Source organism: Dromaius novaehollandiae, chromosome 29 (genome assembly GCF_036370855.1).
Source record: "Dromaius novaehollandiae isolate bDroNov1 chromosome 29, bDroNov1.hap1, whole genome shotgun sequence".
In the NCBI taxonomy this organism is placed as follows: Eukaryota; Metazoa; Chordata; class Aves; order Casuariiformes; family Dromaiidae; genus Dromaius; species Dromaius novaehollandiae.
In genome coordinates, this window is record NC_088126.1 from 3,348,690 (window position 1) to 3,367,495 (window position 18,806).

The following is an 18,806-nucleotide window of genomic DNA, read 5'->3' on the forward strand; positions in this document are numbered from 1 at the left end:
TTAAAACATAACCGCCTGCCAAACTAGACACAACTGAGAGCTCTGATCTGGCCTGGCATGCATTGCCTCCTGGAGAACTTGAAATACTGCCCCAAATCAAGAGCTTTTAAGCAGAACCGTTTCCCCTTTTACTGCTAGAAAGCATGTGGGTTTTCTCTGTATAAGGGCAGTTACTTGGGCACAGAATAGGCAGATAAATGCATCCAGCATGTAAGCAGGAGGATGTGGAAAGTCCACTAGAGTCAGAACCCGGTGCAGCTCCGGGGGGCTGAGGAAGGGGCTCGGGCAGAACTTCAGCGCTTCCTCCACTATTTCCCAGGAAGTAAACGCTGAATTTCTGTCCACGTCCTCCCACGCTCCTGGCTGGGCTGGATCCTCCCCTTGGCAGTTTCTCTCCCTCGTCTTGCCCGCCCTCTCCCTCCTGCATATAGGACCCCCTCGGAACAGCTTTTGCTTTCCTAAATCCAGTCCAGGCAGCTGCACTTCCTGTTGCAGACACCTAGCAACCCTGAACTTCGGATCCAGCATGGGTAAGAGATCCTGCCGGTGGATCCAGCCTGGATCTGCTGGGGTCCTGCTCTTGTTTGCTAGCGTTCTGCACTTTGAAACCTCCAAACGACTTGTAAGCAGAGTTTAGTGGGCTCGTTTCTGTGGCAGACTAGTCAGGAGAAACGTGGGGCTGAAGTTCAGCATTTCCTCGGACTATTAAGAGGTTTTTTTTCTTTAAACAGTTTAAAAACAGTGTGCTTTTCAATAAATAGCTTTAATGCTTTCAAAAAATAGTTTTAATGCTGTCATGAGTTGTCTCTTTTGTACCTCCGCATTTAGAAACTGAAATAAACACTTGGACTTGCTGCTCTCGTTGACTGTGAATGTGAAAGGCACTTTCAAGAAGACTGGCAGGGAACTGAGGACCATAATTTAACTTTTTGCTTATGTTTTTATGATAAGCAGTATAATTTTTATAAACTTTATTTTTGGATGGATGGACGGGAAATGGGGGGGGGCTAAAACAGAACTTTTTTGAATGTCAGTATATTCTTATATAATTTGCAGGGCAGACACTGTTACATTTTGTTTTCACAATACAGGGTAAAAATCCTTGAAAAATACCTTAGTATAGAGACCCTAGTTACAAAGACAAAAACAATGGCACTGACTCAGCAAAAGTGACTAGTCTGGTTTATCTGCCCAGGATGAATGATTACCTTTTTGTACTTTTGTAAGTACTAATAGCACAAAATAAACTATTTTGCTTTAGCTTCTTAACAGCCTTTAAGTTTCAGTTTATAACCTGTGAAAGGGACAGTTTTGCCTCAATGGTCACAACAGTCTGTAAGGAATAACTAGGGAGTGCATAAAGAATAAGTTAAATACTGTACCTTAAAGCAGAGTGAGGTTGGTTACTTGGTCGCAGGGCTTGGAAAAGTATGCCTTGTTCTTGGCCCTGTAGAAGATGGAGTCTTGTCTTATTCTTCAAAAATTTAACAGAATCATTAAAGTCTGCTTGAGTTATTTGTTACTTGGCGAAAGATTTGCTTTCTAACAAGAATGTTTTTTTGTCTCTGTTGTTCTGTAAGGCCTATATCTTGTCTTGTATATAGTATAACTGATATTCTCATTTCCATTTTTTTCCATTTGCATGTTTATTTCAACAGTTCAACCTGGGCACAATGATACCATAAACCAGGTTTACCTCCCTTCATTTTTTTAATACGTCTCTGTTCAACCCAAGCGTACACCTTAACCTGATACAACTTGCTATTTACTGAGGCTCTGCAAAAAGCCCAGGTTGGCCTAAATTTATTCCACCTAGATTTATAACAAACTGTTTAATACAAACCATGAAAGAAAGTATCTTGCCTGTGTTAACAGTTTTAATTTACTGAATTTACTGTGAAACTGCACCTTATCAGGTAGGATAATTTCTTTACAGTGCTATTACCTGTTGTTGTAAGTCTATAAGCCTCGTTATGTAGACTACTAATAACTCCAAGTTAACCTGAGTATAGTTGGCCTTCCTGTCGCTTCCCTAGTGGCTTTGCATGTCAATTAAAAACTTCAGCACATCGATTATGTAAGTATAAACAGATTGGACTTTTATTTAAAAAAGATATGCACTTTCAAAAGTTTTTTTTTATAAAAGAGTCTCCTAAATCCTGCTTTTACAATTTTTTTCTGGTATTTATTGGCCTTTGGGATGATCTGTATTTTCCATTCTTCTTTGCCCTGAGGAGCTCATAACAGATAATCAGCACTTCTGAAGACTTTACAACCCTTGAAAAGGTGGGGAGGCATCTCTGTGCTCTGTCTGACAAAAGGGAGCGTTGGTGTTTGGAGATGCAGAGCAACACGTTGCCTTGGCTCCCGTTGAAACCGAGGTGTCTGGAGTGCTGCTCTGTGCTGCGACTGCTGGACCGACAGATTCAGTCGTCATTCTTTGACTTGCACAGTGTGCAGTATTACTTGGCACATTGGTACAACTTGGTGCCTAGCGAAACTGAGGGAAACAAAGCTTTTTTTTTCCTTGACTGTCACCTGAAAAAGCATGGTGCCCTTGCCACCATCAAAGTTCTTTTGACTTTTATGACATTGAGAATATTGGCCCCTTGCCTAAAATTTGGTGAATGGATGGAAAGCTGCAGGGAGTCCCATAGGTGTTATGTGGGAAATTACAGCTTGCATGTAGTAAGTCGTTGTAAATGTAGCAAATTATCTCCCAAACTTGTTAATTAGCACAGAGTTTTCCAGAGTGGTCTATGGATCATTGGTGGTGGTTCATGAAATATTGGCCAGTTACGTCTAATTTAGTGTCTGTCTTGTTCTCCAGTTGGAAAAATACAGAGCAAAAGGAAACTAGACTGGATTTCTCAGTTTGCTTTGCTCTCCACACATGAGACTTGCTATAGACAATGGTAATTGAAAGAATAGTGATATTTTATCAGCTTTTGGGGTTTGTATGCGTGAAAAACAACTGCCTAAGATCAAAGAGGAATGAGGGTTAATGTGACTTTGTGAACGAAGGAAAATTGTACGTTGAAGCAGTTAAAGCTAAGTGCATGTGTTCTTAATTGATAAATTTACATGACAGCAGTTGTGGTGGAGCAATGTTCTGTGGCAAAGAAAGAGAGGGAAGGTGGACTTGGTGGAAGGAGGCTATCCGCATGACAATTTCTCTTTAGAAGTGCTTTTCACCTAGTTGGAGTTTGCAAACCCCCTCTGTGTGATACAGTGTTCCACTTCCTGGTATTCAAAACATTTGGTCAGCTGCCAGATTAATGGGGGATCTGGAACATAATGATAATATTAACATGTTTAAGCATGGATTATTAACATAGCATTGGAAATATTATTGTTAACATGTTGCTACAAGATAGTATAAATTAATTTCACGACAAAACCCTTATTTTGTATTCACAAATGAGCTTGGCATTGTGTAACAGGGAAAGATTTGCATCATCTTCAGATGTCTTGAGGCAATTAGATACAACGGTTTGGAATAAAAGAGTATTTGAACAAGATCAGATGAAAAGGAGAAAAAAATGTTTTTGAGGAGAAGGAAGAGGAAATGTTCATCTTGCTGTATGTTTTTGCTAGAAAAGAATTTGGCACAAATAATCTTTTTCTCAAAATAATCTGCAGAACACTGTATTTGCAATGCTAATTAAGTTGTGGTCTAATGCATAGCGAGCTCCTGCTAATTTAGGTGATTGAGAAAATTAGAATAAAGTTGAAATTATGGCTTTTTGTGGAACTTGGACACAAATGGAACAAAGCAAACTTCCTTTTCTCTATTTTCAGATAAAATATTTAATAAAGAATGTGGAACTAAACCTAAAGTATGAAATTATCCTTTTAGAGAAGATCCTGTTTTTAATGTTATGATCCTCAGAATGCAGTGAGTTGATTGCATGAAGAAATGGCCAAATCGTCTTTGCCTCCAAAGAAAGGCTCTGTAATTAAATGGGCAATGGAACTATCACTACCTCTATACCTCTAGCTGCTATAACCTTCTATTTTTAAATCCAGTGGTATAAGAGAATGGCAAATAATTAGCTGGTTTCCTCATTTTTGTTACAGACACTTGAGGCACTGAGGAAAGCAACTCTACTATGTTTTTGCTCCTGTCAGAATGTATTTCACTTCATGTCATATTGAAAAAATATGCTAGCATCCTGATGCACAGTGCTGCTAAATTGTTATGTTTTAAACAGCTGATTATATACTAATACCATTTAGGAATGGAGTAGAAGCTAGAATCCTCCTACATGCTGGAATGGATTCTGCAGGCCTGAAGCTTTGTGGTTATAGAAAAGTAGAGATTTATGTGCTTCACTTAAGCCTATAAACTTGCAAAATGTTGTATATGCCTTTTAAAGAAATATTTCTTTTTTTTTTTTAATTCTAGCCAGTAGTTTATTGATACAGACCTGAGCATATATGTTATATTTACCCTGTTAGAGCAGAAATTGCTGTATATGAGGCTGTTTTAGTATTTTTACTTAGCCATTGATTAGGATCCAAACTGGTACAAAGGGAACTAAAACTCTTTAGAAGTAAGCTGGAACAGTTATAAAAAATTGCCAGGTAGTAGTTCTGGATGAATTAATTAGCGATCCTACTTTTTGGAAGTGAACAGATTGCTTTCCAGACAGAGAAGGTTTAGATAACAGCTGCTGCAGTTCCTATTCCCCATGCAAATTTTGAGGTTTTGCACAGAGACACCCAGATTTATTGGTTGGTTTTGACTCTTACAGCACAGAAAAGCATTGCTTCTTGGTCTTGTCACTATAAAATGACTTGTTCTTCCAACCTAACAGAGACCCCAGCCTTCAACCAGATATTGTCCTTTCTTCTGCTTTGAGGGGTTTCCTTCTCTGACGAAATCTAGATTCTGTTTCAAGCTTCCTGAAATTATGGGTTCCCCACCAAGCTGTCTTCCTTCTGCTGATTCATGGTGTAGATGCTGTGTTGGAAATGGTAAACAAGGAATGCAAGCTGGAGTTCGAGGAGGGTTTCTAACAGCTGGAATGCTGATGGGAAGGCAGAGATGGGGAGCTGAGTTTCTAATAGAGAGGAGGTGGAATGGTTCATAATCCCCCTTCCTCCCATCCTTTCTGGTTGTCTGCAGTATTACCTCTCACCCAGGCTGAAAACCCTTAGGAATAACCACTTCAAGAATTTATATTCAGGAGAAGACTGGAGGCTTTCCAGTAACAATAAAAAGTGGTATTTAAACTGGGCAATCTATCTACTTACGCATCTGACAGTGCTTCAGCAGCTATCTCTAAACATTAAACACAGTTTTCTTTAAATCCCAGCCCCTTGTCATATATGAACATGGTGTTAAATTGTGAGGCCGAAATTTTTGAAACCAAGGCCCAAATTTTTCATAATTTTTGAGTGTGGAGTGTCACATTCTGGATTTCCGGAAACCGAACCTCAGCGCTGGCTGGAGGTCAGTGAGACTTGTAGGGGCTTGGCAAAGTGAAATTGGATCTGAGATTTCTCAATCTATGAATGCAAAGCCAATGTCCTGTTAAGACAAATGTTTTCAAGTAACTCCGAGATTGAAACTTTCTTTTTTTTTTTCTTCTCAAATCAGCCAAATGTGAAGCATGTGGTCCAGGATATGCAACTCCTTTGCAAGCCATGAAAGGCAAGTACTGTAACATATTTTCTGAAGTCCAGGACATCAGTAAAAGAGTTGTTTTCAAATTAAATGAAGATTAAGTACATGTCTTCTAGAGAGGCTTATTGACTAGCAAGGCTGAAAAAGCTTTAAATATTAAAAGAGATTTTATTTCATTTTGGACCTGACTCTGGGCAAAATATACAAGCTATGTTATCATGAGTTAACTGAATTGCAGTACTAAAAGTAGAGCTGGTTTTAGATAAATGCAGTGATATGGGATGCTAACATGCAACAAACTGTTCTATTTCTCTATTTTGCAAAATAGAGCTTTGCTTTAAGAGTATTGGGGGCAACTTACTGTAATTTAACCTGAAAAAAACCTTCCATTGGTGTTTTTGGATGGAGACTTCTATAGACTTCCCTCTTAATCTCCCATGAAAGCAAGTATTTTTCTAGGATAGAAGAAGGGAAAAAAGAGGAAAGGGACTGTAGGATATTTTGTATGACATGGCAAGCTTATCCACTGGTAGCTATAAAAAAGTTGCAGTCTGTTCTTCCTGGATGGGTAGTATTGCTGGGCTAAATGCTGAACCTCACCAAAGCCATTGAGGCATTTTACTGTAGTTTTTAGTAGTGTCAGAATGTCACTGTGAGTCTTAATATATTTTAAAAGCCTCAATTTTAGAAACTGTAATGAGTAGAATGTTGGCATAGACAGGCCCAAATCTGGGCCGTGACAGTAGGGAGTCGCTGGTGTAACTGGAGAAAGGAGAGGTTTGACATAGCCTTATAGGTGGGAAGGTGGTCCCCAGCACTGTCCTTCTTCAGCAAAACAGTTGCATTCTCAGGACCCCTCACATCAGTAGGGCAAGGGGAGGGGAGAAGCCCCATCGCTGAATAAGAACTTTTTCCTGGCAATTTCTGGACTCTTCACTGCTCAAACTATAATACTACTTAGCATTTCTCCATAGAATAGAAATACTGAGGTCTGGCTTCCCAGTTACTAATGAGAAAGAATCCCAATTTACAGACAGAGAAAGTAAATCCCAGGACAGATTCTTGTCAGGTTTAGAATAGCTTGCTGTGAAAATAATTTCTTTTGACTCATTAAATATTTCTGCCTTGAAAGGTCCCCGGGAGGAGATTTTGTACTTGCCTTGTATCTACAGAAACACTGGGATAGAGAAGCCTGACTATTTGGCCACGGTGGATGTTGACCCCAAATCTCCACACTACTGTCAGGTACCTGTGTGTTGAATGGCTCTAATGCTCCCTATCCTGGGGTAGTGAATATTTGGGTTTGCATTCTCAGTTTCTACTTTTACTTCTTCTCACCTGATTTGTGACCCTTTCAGTCATGAACTTTGGATCCCAGCCAATGTTTTCTTCTCTGCTCTGTATTTGACTTCATGTTTTCTTCTTTTTTTCTTCCATAATCACTTTCAAATAGAAATTTCAGTGTTGAGTATCAGTCAAACCCTGTGCTGTTTTTCTTAGTTGGTTACTAAAAGCTAATATTTTTCTTGTTAGTCTCAAGACACTTTCAGAGCCTTTTTATGCATAGTGTTTTAATAGTTCTCTTTGTAACACTATTGTTGATTTGTATTGAGCATGAGTATTAGGCTCTAGAAGGTTATATTTCCTCGGGATGTGTCAGTAGTTTAGACAGAGTTTATAACGAAGGAGCTCTGATACCCCAGGAAATTCTGTATTAGGCACTATGAAACTAATCCATTTACATCATAAATGGAAAGCTCTAGCTAGCTACCAATAGTACCAGATCCCAGTTATTGGTAAGACCCTTTCTTTAAACTGCCTTTAAACATTAAGTGCTTATACAACTCAAATAACTGAAGATATTTTGGATGTTGGTCTCCAGCCCTGCAGTGTCTTTAAGGAGCAGCAAATTGGGTTTGACAACAAAGACTTTCATAATTTCTTCTAGCTACTGTTTAGGTTTGTATTGTGGGAGAGTTGAGGAAACAAATTTCTTAAAACTTTGATAAAACTTAGCTGTGATCTTTCCACTTTTCTTAGTTATACAGAGAAGTAGAGATATGAAGCAAGGGTACAGATTAACATGTCAGTTTGCTACAGTCAGTCCGGTTTGTAATCAGGTAAATCTTGTAAAACCAGAGACTTGTAGCACATGGACAATTAATGTATTTTTTCTGTTGTTTTTTTTTTTCTATATCATTGTTCTATATCTCCTGAATTAGTCTTTTAAAGATTTGGATGAATTTAATAGCATACCTCATTTTACAAATCCTATGCAATCATGATGTCCAAATTTCTTTTCCCGCTTCACTGTTTCCATTCTTCATGTCTTGGGCTGAATCAGCTTGCTGAATAACAAATAGCAGTTTCCTTCTGCTCTTTACTAGTTTATGCTTGGACATAAAGACTCTTTTCTTTGCATAGGAGAAAAGCTATCTCAGACTTGATTCTTAAGTCTTGTCTTTGACTCTGTAGGTGATCCATCGTCTGCCCATGCCCAACCTTAAGGATGAGCTCCATCACTCAGGATGGAATGCCTGTAGCAGCTGCTTTGGGGATGCCACAAAGAGAAGAAATCGTCTGATTCTACCAAGTCTGATCTCTTCTCGCATTTATGTGGTGGATGTGGGAACAGACTTGCGAGCTCCTAGAATCCATAAGGTATGTTTAAATGACTTTAAGATGTCTTTTTATGTTTTTATTTTGACCAAGAGATAGAGATTTTATGGATTGTAACATCAAATTAGAATAGGAGAATCAGAACAGTTTTGGAAGCTTTTGTCAAATGTTAGGCACTTGTGGGAGTTTTGAGACTCTTACAATTTATTGATAAATTACACACAAAAACCTTGCATGCAAGAAATATGAGTAGTTGCGAACACTGAAAATTTAGGAGGTTCCAGAACTCGGCCTGCCTGTGCGATATGAATTTCAGTCCAAGTGTTTGTGCACTATAATATTGTTTTTGACTGAGATCACAAAGCAAACTCCTACCTCACACAGTCAGCACATTCAATTGAGCATTTATGAATTGTATTTTTTTTCCACAGATCTTAGCGAGTTCAAATTTGATTGGATTTTCAGTGAGCAAAACCAGATCTTTTCCATAAAGGACAATACCTCCTTGATTTGTAATCCCTAGTCCCTAAACATGGTATATCTAGATCTTTTTTAAAGAAAAATGTAATAAAATATTTTAATGTGGGGAAATTAACATTTTTTGTTATATCTTGTTCTTGGAAACAGTGGAAATTTTCTCAAAATAAAACTGCCACTGCAGTAATTCATTTGGCATAAATTTAGCTCTGGTATAGACTTGTACTTTGTACATGTCTAATTGTTTATGTTCCCTTTACAGTCAGTGGAAAAAGGAGAGACATTGCTGGAGTGAGATTTGTCTAACCTATTTTAGAAGACTGTTTTAGGATGAAGGAATTGTGTCCTAAAAGTGTTTATTTCTTTTCATTGGCTATAAAGTAAGCTAGAGGATTAGCTTAGATGTAAGCATATATACAGTGTCTTTACTTGGTCAGATGAATCCCACCCCAATGTGTAAAACTTCACTACAAAGTTACAAGCTTGGCAGAGACAAAATTAGTCTACTGATTAAAAAAGTCTTTTGAAGACAGGTCATAATGTGGAACGTAAGGCAATTTTAAGTGGTCTTTTGTCTTGCTCCACCTATCTGTAAATGCTGTCATTGATAATCTTACAGTTTTGAGTAACATTGGTAACTAAGCAGTTCTTTAGAACCTCGCTAGGCTATTAATGCAATGAAATAAGCCCACACGCACGCATCCCCGGGGTCTCTTCTTGTACAGTGAATTTTGTTTCAAAGAGGGTCTCTGGCAAAGAAGTCCACTCGAAGATTTTTTTCCCCTCCTCTGAGCTGTTACTGCTCCAAATGAGAGCTGACATCTGAAAATTGTACAGTGGTATTTCTCCAGTGGTACTAATTAAAGCAAATAAAGATTTCACTGTCTCGCTGATCCATGAATTAGCCATTTAATTCTTGCTATTTATTTTATTGAGAAGAACAAATCTATAATGTCATGGACGGTACCGTCTTATTGGACAGATCAGAAGGAGGGAGGTGGCAAATACTCAAAAATCAAAGTGACAAAAGAAACAACTCCCCTCACCCACCCACCCTTACTACTCCTTCACCACTCTTAGAAGCTTGAACTCTTAGACAGGGGTGGAATTGACATTCTGTACTAATCTGAACAAAGGTCTGACTATGCGTATACTCATTTTAGATTGTTGAGCCAGTGGAGTTATTCTGGAAGGGTAATGTGGCTAATCCTCACACCTCTCACTGTCTGGGCAGTGGTGAGATTGTAATCAGCTGTTTGGGAGACCCTTCTGGCAATGGAAAAGGTATGAATCCCCTTCATGATTCAAGAAAAGTATCCACGGTAAGAAGTATCAGGTTCCCAAAATATAGGCTGCAAAGCTAGAAACATTGTTAAGAACTCACAGTTCTTTTGAGCACATAACCACTGTAGCAGCTGGGAACCTAAATTGTTTATTTAACTGTAGAGTAAATACTTCAGTTAACAGGTAAGCTGTATAGACATTGCTCCACCATAGCAATTCAAACTTGATGTGGAGGAACACGTTTGAACTGTTCAGCTTCTGTGTCTTGGCCTTTCAAATGCATTACTAAAGAAGACCAACTCTAGTGTTCATAGCATGAGCAAGAAACCCATTACCACTTCGCTTGAGCCCCTTCAAGACAGAGCTGGGAAGAATTGCTTTTGAACATAGTCTGTATTGGCTCAATACTTGTGATTTGGGCAAGAAAGATTCTGTTACCAACCTAAGTCCTCTTTTGTCTGATGAAGATGGTAATTCCTATTTAAAACTTGCATATAAAGTTTGTTACCTATTCAGATGTAAAACACCTGACATCTAATAAAGAGAAATACTAGCTATTAGGGGGAAGATACTTTGGATGATTAAGTAGTGAAATCTGCTCCTTTTCAGAGGGTTTTCTCTTCTGCATCATGGGCAAATATGTCCCTGAATAAGATGTGTATTATGTGCCTAATCAAGGATACCAGATGCAAACAGAGAAAAATTGAGGTGAATCCTCCAGGATCTTCTCTAAGACATCCCTTAGTTGAAATGTACTCTAGGAGAGTCAGCTGATCTACTGAAATCAGTCAAGCAGAAATAGAGCAAAACTGGAGCATAGAAAATTCATAAAAAGGTGGTAATGTTCATGGAACTGCCTTTATAAATCCAGCTTTTATTTCATTTAGTCCACCAAAGCAATACCCAAGGAATCACAAAATTTCCTTGAGGCATGGGATACTAATTTACAGAATGTTTAGGAAGTAGATGTTTTAATATTAATATATTACTTGTCTTATTTAAAGCTGAAACTCTGTGTGCAAATCTCTGTTTTAATATCAGGTGGCTTTATTTTGTTGGATGGAGAGACCTTTGAGGTGAAGGGAAATTGGGAGAAGGGAGAGAAAGTACCCTCAATGGGTTACGACTTCTGGTATCAGCCACGGCATAATGTCCTCATGAGCACTGAATGGGGAACCCCAAAAGTCCTTGCAGGAGGTTTTGACCCAGCTGATTTAGAGAAAGGTGAGGAAGTGTTTGTTTAAACTTCAAAAGTAAAAGTTATTGTTCTTTAAAGTTAAAATAATCGCTTCTTTGCTTATTTTTGTTTGATCTGATCCATTAGGTCATTACGGCCGCCACATTAATGTGTGGGACTGGAACTCTCATACCTACATTCAATCAATTGACTTAGGAGAGAACTCTGTTCCTCTGGAAATTCGATTCCTCCACAATCCGGATGCTTCAGAAGGATTTGTTGGATGTGCTCTGAGTAGTGCAGTGCATCGTTTCTACAAGACTGAGGTAAATAATGAAAGCCCTGACAGAAATGAAAGCTCAAACCTAATTGCTTCAGAAATCCACTGATCACTTAGGATTCCAATCAAAAAAAGGCTCCTAACTCTAGTCTAATGCTAATCAAGCTATAGCATTGTGTCAGAGCAAACCTTTTAATGACAGTGTGCGTACAAGCCGATGCAATCTCATTCTGAAGCTGCTATGTAATCCCTCATCTTTGAACAATTGCAGTTGGTCAGTGTTTTGAGTATTTCTGCAGCAGTGTTGCTGATATCCAGCATGCAAATCCATCAGTAGCCTGTTTCTGAAAGGAAGCAAAGCTCAAAAATCATGGGGCTGATCTGTCAGTCCTACTCCCAACTCTCCTGCCCTCTACAGTAACTTGGGAACATGTTGAACAATTTAATCAAAATTGGTGAATCATGAAAGTCTCAAAGAGTGGGTGTTCTTGCCAAGGATAGGAACGTTGGTGATCAGGTAAACATGAGACTCCCTAATAAGTACTCGCATGGAGGAAATGGCTGCAGCATTAGCTCAAGATCTTTCTTTCTGGCCTGCAAACTGGCCAAAAAAATGTGGATTAAACAGCTAATCAGAACATAATGTATACCTTGTTACCAGTGACGATGAGTACTGTCTCTTGCTCAGCTAGTATTTGAGAGCATAGGGAGGACCTTAAGGTAGAAAAGGGAAGAGAAAGTGACGGGATCATGGACAGGGGAGCAGAGTTATTGCAGTTTTAGAGGGAGTGTGGAAGAAAAATAGGACACAAATTTACAGGAGACTAGCAATCTTTAGTTCTGCTGCTGATAGAGCAATCTGTTTGAGATGTTGTTTCATAGTGTAATCATTAACACAGCTCATTCTCATTGGCCATATACTTACCATCCTCACTCCTCGTTAACACTTAATTGCAGTGTATATATCACCTTTGTACAGGGCCAGTTAAATATATAGTAGTATTTGCTTTTCCTGCTTCTGTCATGCAAAACTGAGCCCTCTTGGCTAACATCAAGGCAATAATAGTGCTGTGTTCTCTCCTGTGCCTCCTGCAGAAAGGAGACTGGGCAGCAGAGAAGGTGATTGAAGTACCCAGCAAGAAGGTGAAGGGATGGCTTCTCCCTGACATGCCGGGTTAGTGTGAGCATGTTTGGGGAAGAAATGGCATGTTTTCCTCTTCAGTTCCCTGGTGCGCTGTAGCTTTTTGGAAAATCTAATCCTTAAGTATCAAACGCTTCCTGTGTAAAAGAGTAAGTTTTTGTTTGGGTTCTGTGTGCACCACTTCTGATGTAACCAAACCAGCCACCGAGTAGGACATCTTGTCAGGCCTCTGCTCCCACACTGGCTGCTCGATGCCTGAAGTCAGTCTCTAGAAAAATACTTTGAGTTTTGGTCTCTCAGCATGAGCCCCATTGCAGAGGGGCAGGAGACCTGCATGGATGAACAAGGAGCTCCTGGCAGCACTCAAACAGAAGAAGGAAGTGCACAGAAGATGGAAGCAGGGACAGGCCACTTGGGAGCATTATAGGAACGTTGTCAGAGTATGCAGGGATGTGACTAGGAAGGCCAAGGCCCATTTAGAATTGAATCTGGCAAGGGATGTCAAGGACAGCAAGAAGGTCATCTTTAAGTACATCAGTAACAAAAGGAAGACTAGGGAGAATGTGGGCCCACTACTGAATGGGGCAGGGGCCCAGGTCACGAATGATACAGAGAAGGCAGAGATGCTGAGTGCCGTCTTTGCTTCAGTCTTTACTGCTAAGACCAGCCCTCAGGAATCCCAGATACTAGAGACCACAGAGAAAGTCTGGAGAAAGGAAGACTTTCCCTTGGTTGAGGATGGTTGGGTTAGAGATGATTTTGGGTTAGAGATGATTTAGGAAAACTTGACATCCACAAGTCCATGGGCCCTGATGGGATACACCCACGAATGCTGAGGGAGCTGGTGGATGTCATTGCTGGGCCACTCTCAATCATCTCTGAAAGGACGTGGAGAACAGGAGAGGTGCCTGAGGACTGGAAGAAGGCTAATGCCACTCCAGTCTTCAAAACGGGCAAGAAGGAGGACCCAGGGAACTACAGGCAGGTCAGCCTCACCTCGATCCCTGGAAAGGTGATGGAGCAGCTCATCCTGGATGCCATTTCCAGGCACCTGAAGGACAAGAAGGTGATTAGGAGTAGTCAGCTTGAATTCACAAAGGGGAAATCAGGCTTAACCAATCTGGTAGCCTTCTATGATGGGATGACTAGCTGGGTAAATGAGGGGAGAGCAGTGGATATTGTCTACCTTGACTTCAGTAAGGCTTTCAACGCTGCCATTCAGAGGGACCTCAACAGGCCGGAGAGGTGGGCAGAGAGGAACCTCATCAGGTTCAACGAAGGCGAGTGCAGAGTCCTGCACCTAGGGAGGAATAACCCCCTGCACCAGGACAGGCTGGCAGCTGACCTGCTGGAAAGCAGCTCTGCGGAGAAGGACCTGGGGGTCCTGGTGGACAACAAGTTGACCATGAGCCAGCAGTGTGCCCTTGTGGCCAAGAAGGCCAATGGTATCCTGGGGTGCATTAGGCAGAGCATTGCCAGCTGGTAGAGGGAGGTGATCCTCCCCCTCTACTCAGCCCTGGTGAGGCCGCATCTGGAGTAGTGTGTCCAGTTCTGGGCTCCCAAAATACGAGAGAGAGATGGAGCTACTGGAGCGAGTGCAGCAGAGGGCTACTAAGATGATTAAGGGACTGGAGCATCTCTCATGTGAAGAAAGGCTGGGAGAGCTTGGCCTGTTTAGCCTGGAGAAGAGAAGACTGAGGGGGGATCTTATCAATGTGTGCGAGTATCTGAAAGGAGGGTGTAGAGAGGATGGGGCCAGACTCTTTTCAGCGGTGCCCAGCGATAGGACGAGAGGCAACGGGCACAAACTGAAACACGGGAAGTTCCGTCTGAACACGAGGAAAAACTTCCTTACTGTGAGGGTAACAGAGCGCTGGAGCAGGTTGCGCAGAGAGATTGTGGAGTCTCCTTCCTTGGAGATATTCAAAAGCCGCCTGGACACAATCCTGGGCAATGTGCTGTAGGTGACCCTGCTTGAGCAGGGGGGTTGGACTAGATGATTTCCAGAGGTCCCTTCCAACCTCAACCATTCTGTGGTTCTGTGATTTAGGATTGGTCCTGGGAATGCTGATAGAGCCTGAACCTCCTTTGAGCAGGTGCTGGGTTTCCAAGGGTGATTGCGATTGTCCAACCCATATCTTAACATACTTTTCTGAGACTACTATGACTAGAGTTTTGAAAGATACAGCAGCTTGTTTGCTGCTGCTCCTGTCCATTTCCTGACTCTTCTACTGAATGTTTTCTTGAAGGTCTTATTACTGATATCCTCATCTCGCTGGATGACAGATTCCTGTATTTCAGCAATTGGCTGCATGGAGATATCCGTCAGTATGATATCACCAACACCCGCAAACCCAAGCTGGTAGGACAGGTAAGCCAGCATCAGAAAAGCTGTTATGCACAAGGGCAGTACAGTCTTCTCTTTACTTCCTTCTTTTCTTAAAGGAGGAAATGTCTAACAGTTACTGTTGAGTGAGAATTGTCACTATATAGCTTTAATGTTGCTTTGACATCCAGAGATCCTGAGTTCTTTCTCATACGTTTCCTTTGTTACAGGTGTTTCTGGGAGGCAGTATCACAAAAGGTGGACCCGTAACAGTGGTGGAAGACCAGGAGTTGCAGTGTCAGCCAGAGCCATTTGTGATCAAAGTATGTTTCCTAACGTGCATGTTATAAGTTGTCAGTTCTCTGCTAATTCCAGTCTGTTTTGAAATATGCCTACACCTCAGCCAAAGGTGACAGTACAGCATGCATAGCCATATCTGAGCTAGCTTATGTCTTGGCTTATAACTTGGCCTGCAGCAGTCACATTTCAGTGCAGAGCTGAGCTAGCATACCCTCGTAAATGTGCTGGTCCCTGATGGAATTGTACAAGCTGTTCAACTGTAGTGAAACCTGTGTAATTATATCTTCCCTGCTGTTGTTAGCTAGAAAATTTAAAGCTGATGCAGTGTGCATTCATCACAGTGGCATCACTTCTTCTGATATATTTCAATGATTGATAGTTGAAGCACTAAATTAGCTCATGTACAATATATTTTGCAGTGCTTCTTTGTGTCTGTGTGCAAACTTTCAGGTAAAGAGTTCAATAGCACCTGGCACTCTGATAAAAAAATGGAAGAGCATTAATTGTCTCTGGTCATTATCAGTGTGCATTAACATTATCACTTTCCAGGCAGCTACCTGTGAAAAGTCTTATGGAACGCACAAGAACTGAATGTAGTCGTGAGTAAGATTCATTGGCCACCCAAGACAGCTTCAGGAAGTTCCATATACTCCTTTTTTACATAGTGCATGTTGTTACCTAGTTGCAGTATAGACATATCCTTGCTTGCAGCAATGTTTTGCCATGCACCTCATGCTTGATTTTGACTCTTCCATCCAAGTACAACAACCTGATCCCCTCGGTCCTTATTTTCTGACATTACCAGTTCTGTGAATTAAGCAGAATTCGTCTGAATTGGCTTTGAGACTCCCCGTTAATACGGGATAAGGTTCCTAATAAAACCTGTTCCCTCTCCAGGATGGGGTATTTGGCACTCCTGTATCAAGGATTTCAGAGAGCTAGATGTTCCTCTAAGTAGCAGGAGTGCCATGCTGTTTTGTTTTTCTTTGCCGTTGCATTTCCTTTGTTTGACCTCTGCGGCAGCTTGTCTTGTACACCTTGTTCCCTGTTATAATTTTAGGGGAAGAAGGTGGCTGGTGGACCTCAGATGATTCAGCTTAGTTTGGATGGGAAGAGATTGTATGTCACCTCCTCTCTCTACAGCAGCTGGGACAAGCAGTTCTACCCAGATCTCATCAAGTAAGAAAACTTCTGCTGTACAAGCCCGTATTCAAGATGTCCTTGTTAGAAACAGTGGTGTGTGTGTACCACCTGCTGGATACAGCACAGTTCCCAGCCAGGCACACTGATTCCAATAACTTATTATACACAGCTCACCAACCCAGAGGTATCACCTACTGACCAGAATCCGTCCTTACTTAATAGGCCCCAAAAACTCCGGGGCTGCACACACTATTTGGTATTGTTGGTTGAAATCATCATCTGTTGGGAGGTAGGTAAGAAGAGGAAGAAAGCACTGAGCATGATCTAGCTTCCTGGAGTACACAGTGCTTCCAAATTGCCCTTGAGTGTGTCAGCATGACAGTTTATTTTTTGGAATTAAAGAAAGCAGAAGATGATCTTCCAGATGTCCGCAGGAGGGAATAGTGCAGCTTGCCCATTACTTGATAAGTAACAACATCTGTTAATTTTCACTCATTCATTGCTAATTTGAGGTTGCAGATTTCACTGAGGTGGTGTAACTCACTTTGGAGAGCTGCTAAGGCCTATTTTGAATCTGGCATTCATTTTCCTTCTATATTAAAAGAAGAGCAACCCTGCCCATATACGGAAGAGAAGAACAGCAAGTATGAATTCTTTTCCCAATGTCTGTTTTCTTGTCCCTTTTTTCAGGGAAGGCTCTGTTATGCTGCAGATTGATGTGGATACTGAAAGAGGTGGATTGAAAGTGAATAAAAACTTCCTGGTGGATTTTGGGAAGGAACCTGATGGGCCTGCCCTAGCTCATGAGATTCGTTACCCTGGTGGAGACAGTACCTCTGATATCTGGATGTAATTGTTTTATGGAACTGTATTCTTTGTTTCTTTTTTTTCCCCCCTTCCCCCCCTCCTTCTCCCTACCCTTCACTTCTCTTCTGTATAGGCAAATCAGTTCAGCTGGAACCTTGTCCACTATCTCAATTTAGACTTCCATTAGGGTGAGCCACAGAAGCTCCACTTTCTTGTGATTCTCTGAGGAAGCCAAGTGGGTCTTTCTGAACCATGATATAGATCTCATTTATTCCTCCACTATTTCCCCTTTCATGAAGTCTTGTATAATCACTATTGACTGTAGGTTTCTAGGCAGAGGTCACCAGTCTTTTAAGAATTGTTTGCCCAATGATGGTGGAGAAGCTGTTCCTAAATAACACCGTAAGGGTATATTCCATGGGCTTGTCCTGGAGCAAGAGTGTCTTTTTGCTGCAAAATTTAATTGCTGATAAAGTAATCAGTGCTTTACAACACACACAGTATAAAAATGGTGCATATCTAATCTGAAGCCACATGTTTCCATAGCTGGGTTACATTTTAACTCTTGTGCAGTGATGCTGTAAAAAATTAACAGTAAAATTGTTCTGCAATTCAGGTGGAGCCTCACATTTTTATTCTTATTAACATTTCTGCTGTTTTTGTTACTTTCTGAAAGGATTTTACATTTTGTGCTCTTTGAAATAATGTAATTTGTCTAAAAATTCCTAGGTGAGGAATTTATTTTCACTGAAGCTACCTTTGTTGCCATTATTGCAAGCAGAGCTTCCTTCTATCCTGTTTTTTAAGACTGGAGAAAACTGCAAAAAACTCTTCTGCACAGTGTGTCTAAGCCAGGTGATGTTAACAACAGGTGTCTTTTAGGTCTCTTGCTTTATGATTGCAAATTATTGAAGGGACAAGAACTCACAAACCTACTCTTTCTTCTATTGCCAGTTCCTGATGCATCTTCCTGAGCTTTTTCTTGGGTCTGGTCCTCTTTCCTGTCTAGATCTGTTCCTTTCCCCTCTGTGTCCATTGCCAGTCTCTACCATTTCCTGCTGAGCTTTAGCGTTGCCAGCTGTAACGTTAGACTCACATCAGCAGTGGCTGAGAAGCGGTGTGTTAATGGGACTTCCCGATGGAGCCTTTTGGCTGTTTCTTCTGCCTTTCCCTGTGCTGCTAGAATGAAAGCCCATCTATCTGACAGATCTTACTTTATAATCCAGCCTTCATTCTGTACACAGCTGCTCACAGTCTTGCCTGATATATTTGGAACTAGGCTTTGAGAGTTCCATTTTGTGCGCTTCTAATGTAGGGCAACTGGATTGCAGTCACCCCAGCCTCTTTGAAACCTGGGACAAGCAGTTCTGTTAGGACCTTGTAAAGCCAGAAAGCTTTCCTGAATGGCAAGGGGTTGTAGCTACCTGCGTTTGCAGTAAAAGCATTTTCAGCAGCTTTTTAGAAATGGGTGATGTTTAAATCATCTTTCTGCAAGGACCTGTGGTTTTCTTTGTGGAAGGACTGATTTCAATAATGGACTATACAGTGCTAACCCATGTAAATGCTACTAATAAATATTCCATACTGAATGGGTACAGTGGGTGCTCAGTTTCTAATCAA

At 40.9% G+C, this 18,806-nt stretch overlaps 1 protein-coding gene across 1 annotated transcript; it reads left to right on the forward strand.

Moving 5' to 3' along the window:
• Window positions 1-371: 371 nt before the first annotated feature.
• On the forward strand, window positions 372-18,781 carry LOC112992078 (methanethiol oxidase-like). The gene is made up of 12 exons (XM_026114951.2): window positions 372-530; window positions 5,606-5,659; window positions 6,765-6,877; window positions 8,108-8,293; window positions 9,892-10,012; window positions 11,054-11,236; window positions 11,337-11,515; window positions 12,565-12,643; window positions 14,860-14,981; window positions 15,167-15,259; window positions 16,297-16,415; window positions 17,070-18,781. The coding sequence occupies exons 1-12, from the start codon at window positions 527-529 to the stop codon at window positions 17,230-17,232; spliced, it is 1,416 nt and encodes a 471-aa protein (XP_025970736.2). The 5' UTR covers window positions 372-526; the 3' UTR covers window positions 17,233-18,781.
• Window positions 18,782-18,806: the final 25 nt, after the last annotated feature.

What these genes read in the sequence shown, in the direction of transcription:
- LOC112992078 (XM_026114951.2), top strand. An exon ending in CCCTTCTGGCAATGGAAAAG is followed by an intron (nt 10,013 to 11,053) that starts GTATGAATCCCC and finishes TTTTAATATCAG; the next exon opens with GTGGCTTTATTTTGTTGGAT. An exon ending in GCTTCTCCCTGACATGCCGG is followed by an intron (nt 12,644 to 14,859) that starts GTTAGTGTGAGC and finishes GTTTTCTTGAAG; the next exon opens with GTCTTATTACTGATATCCTC.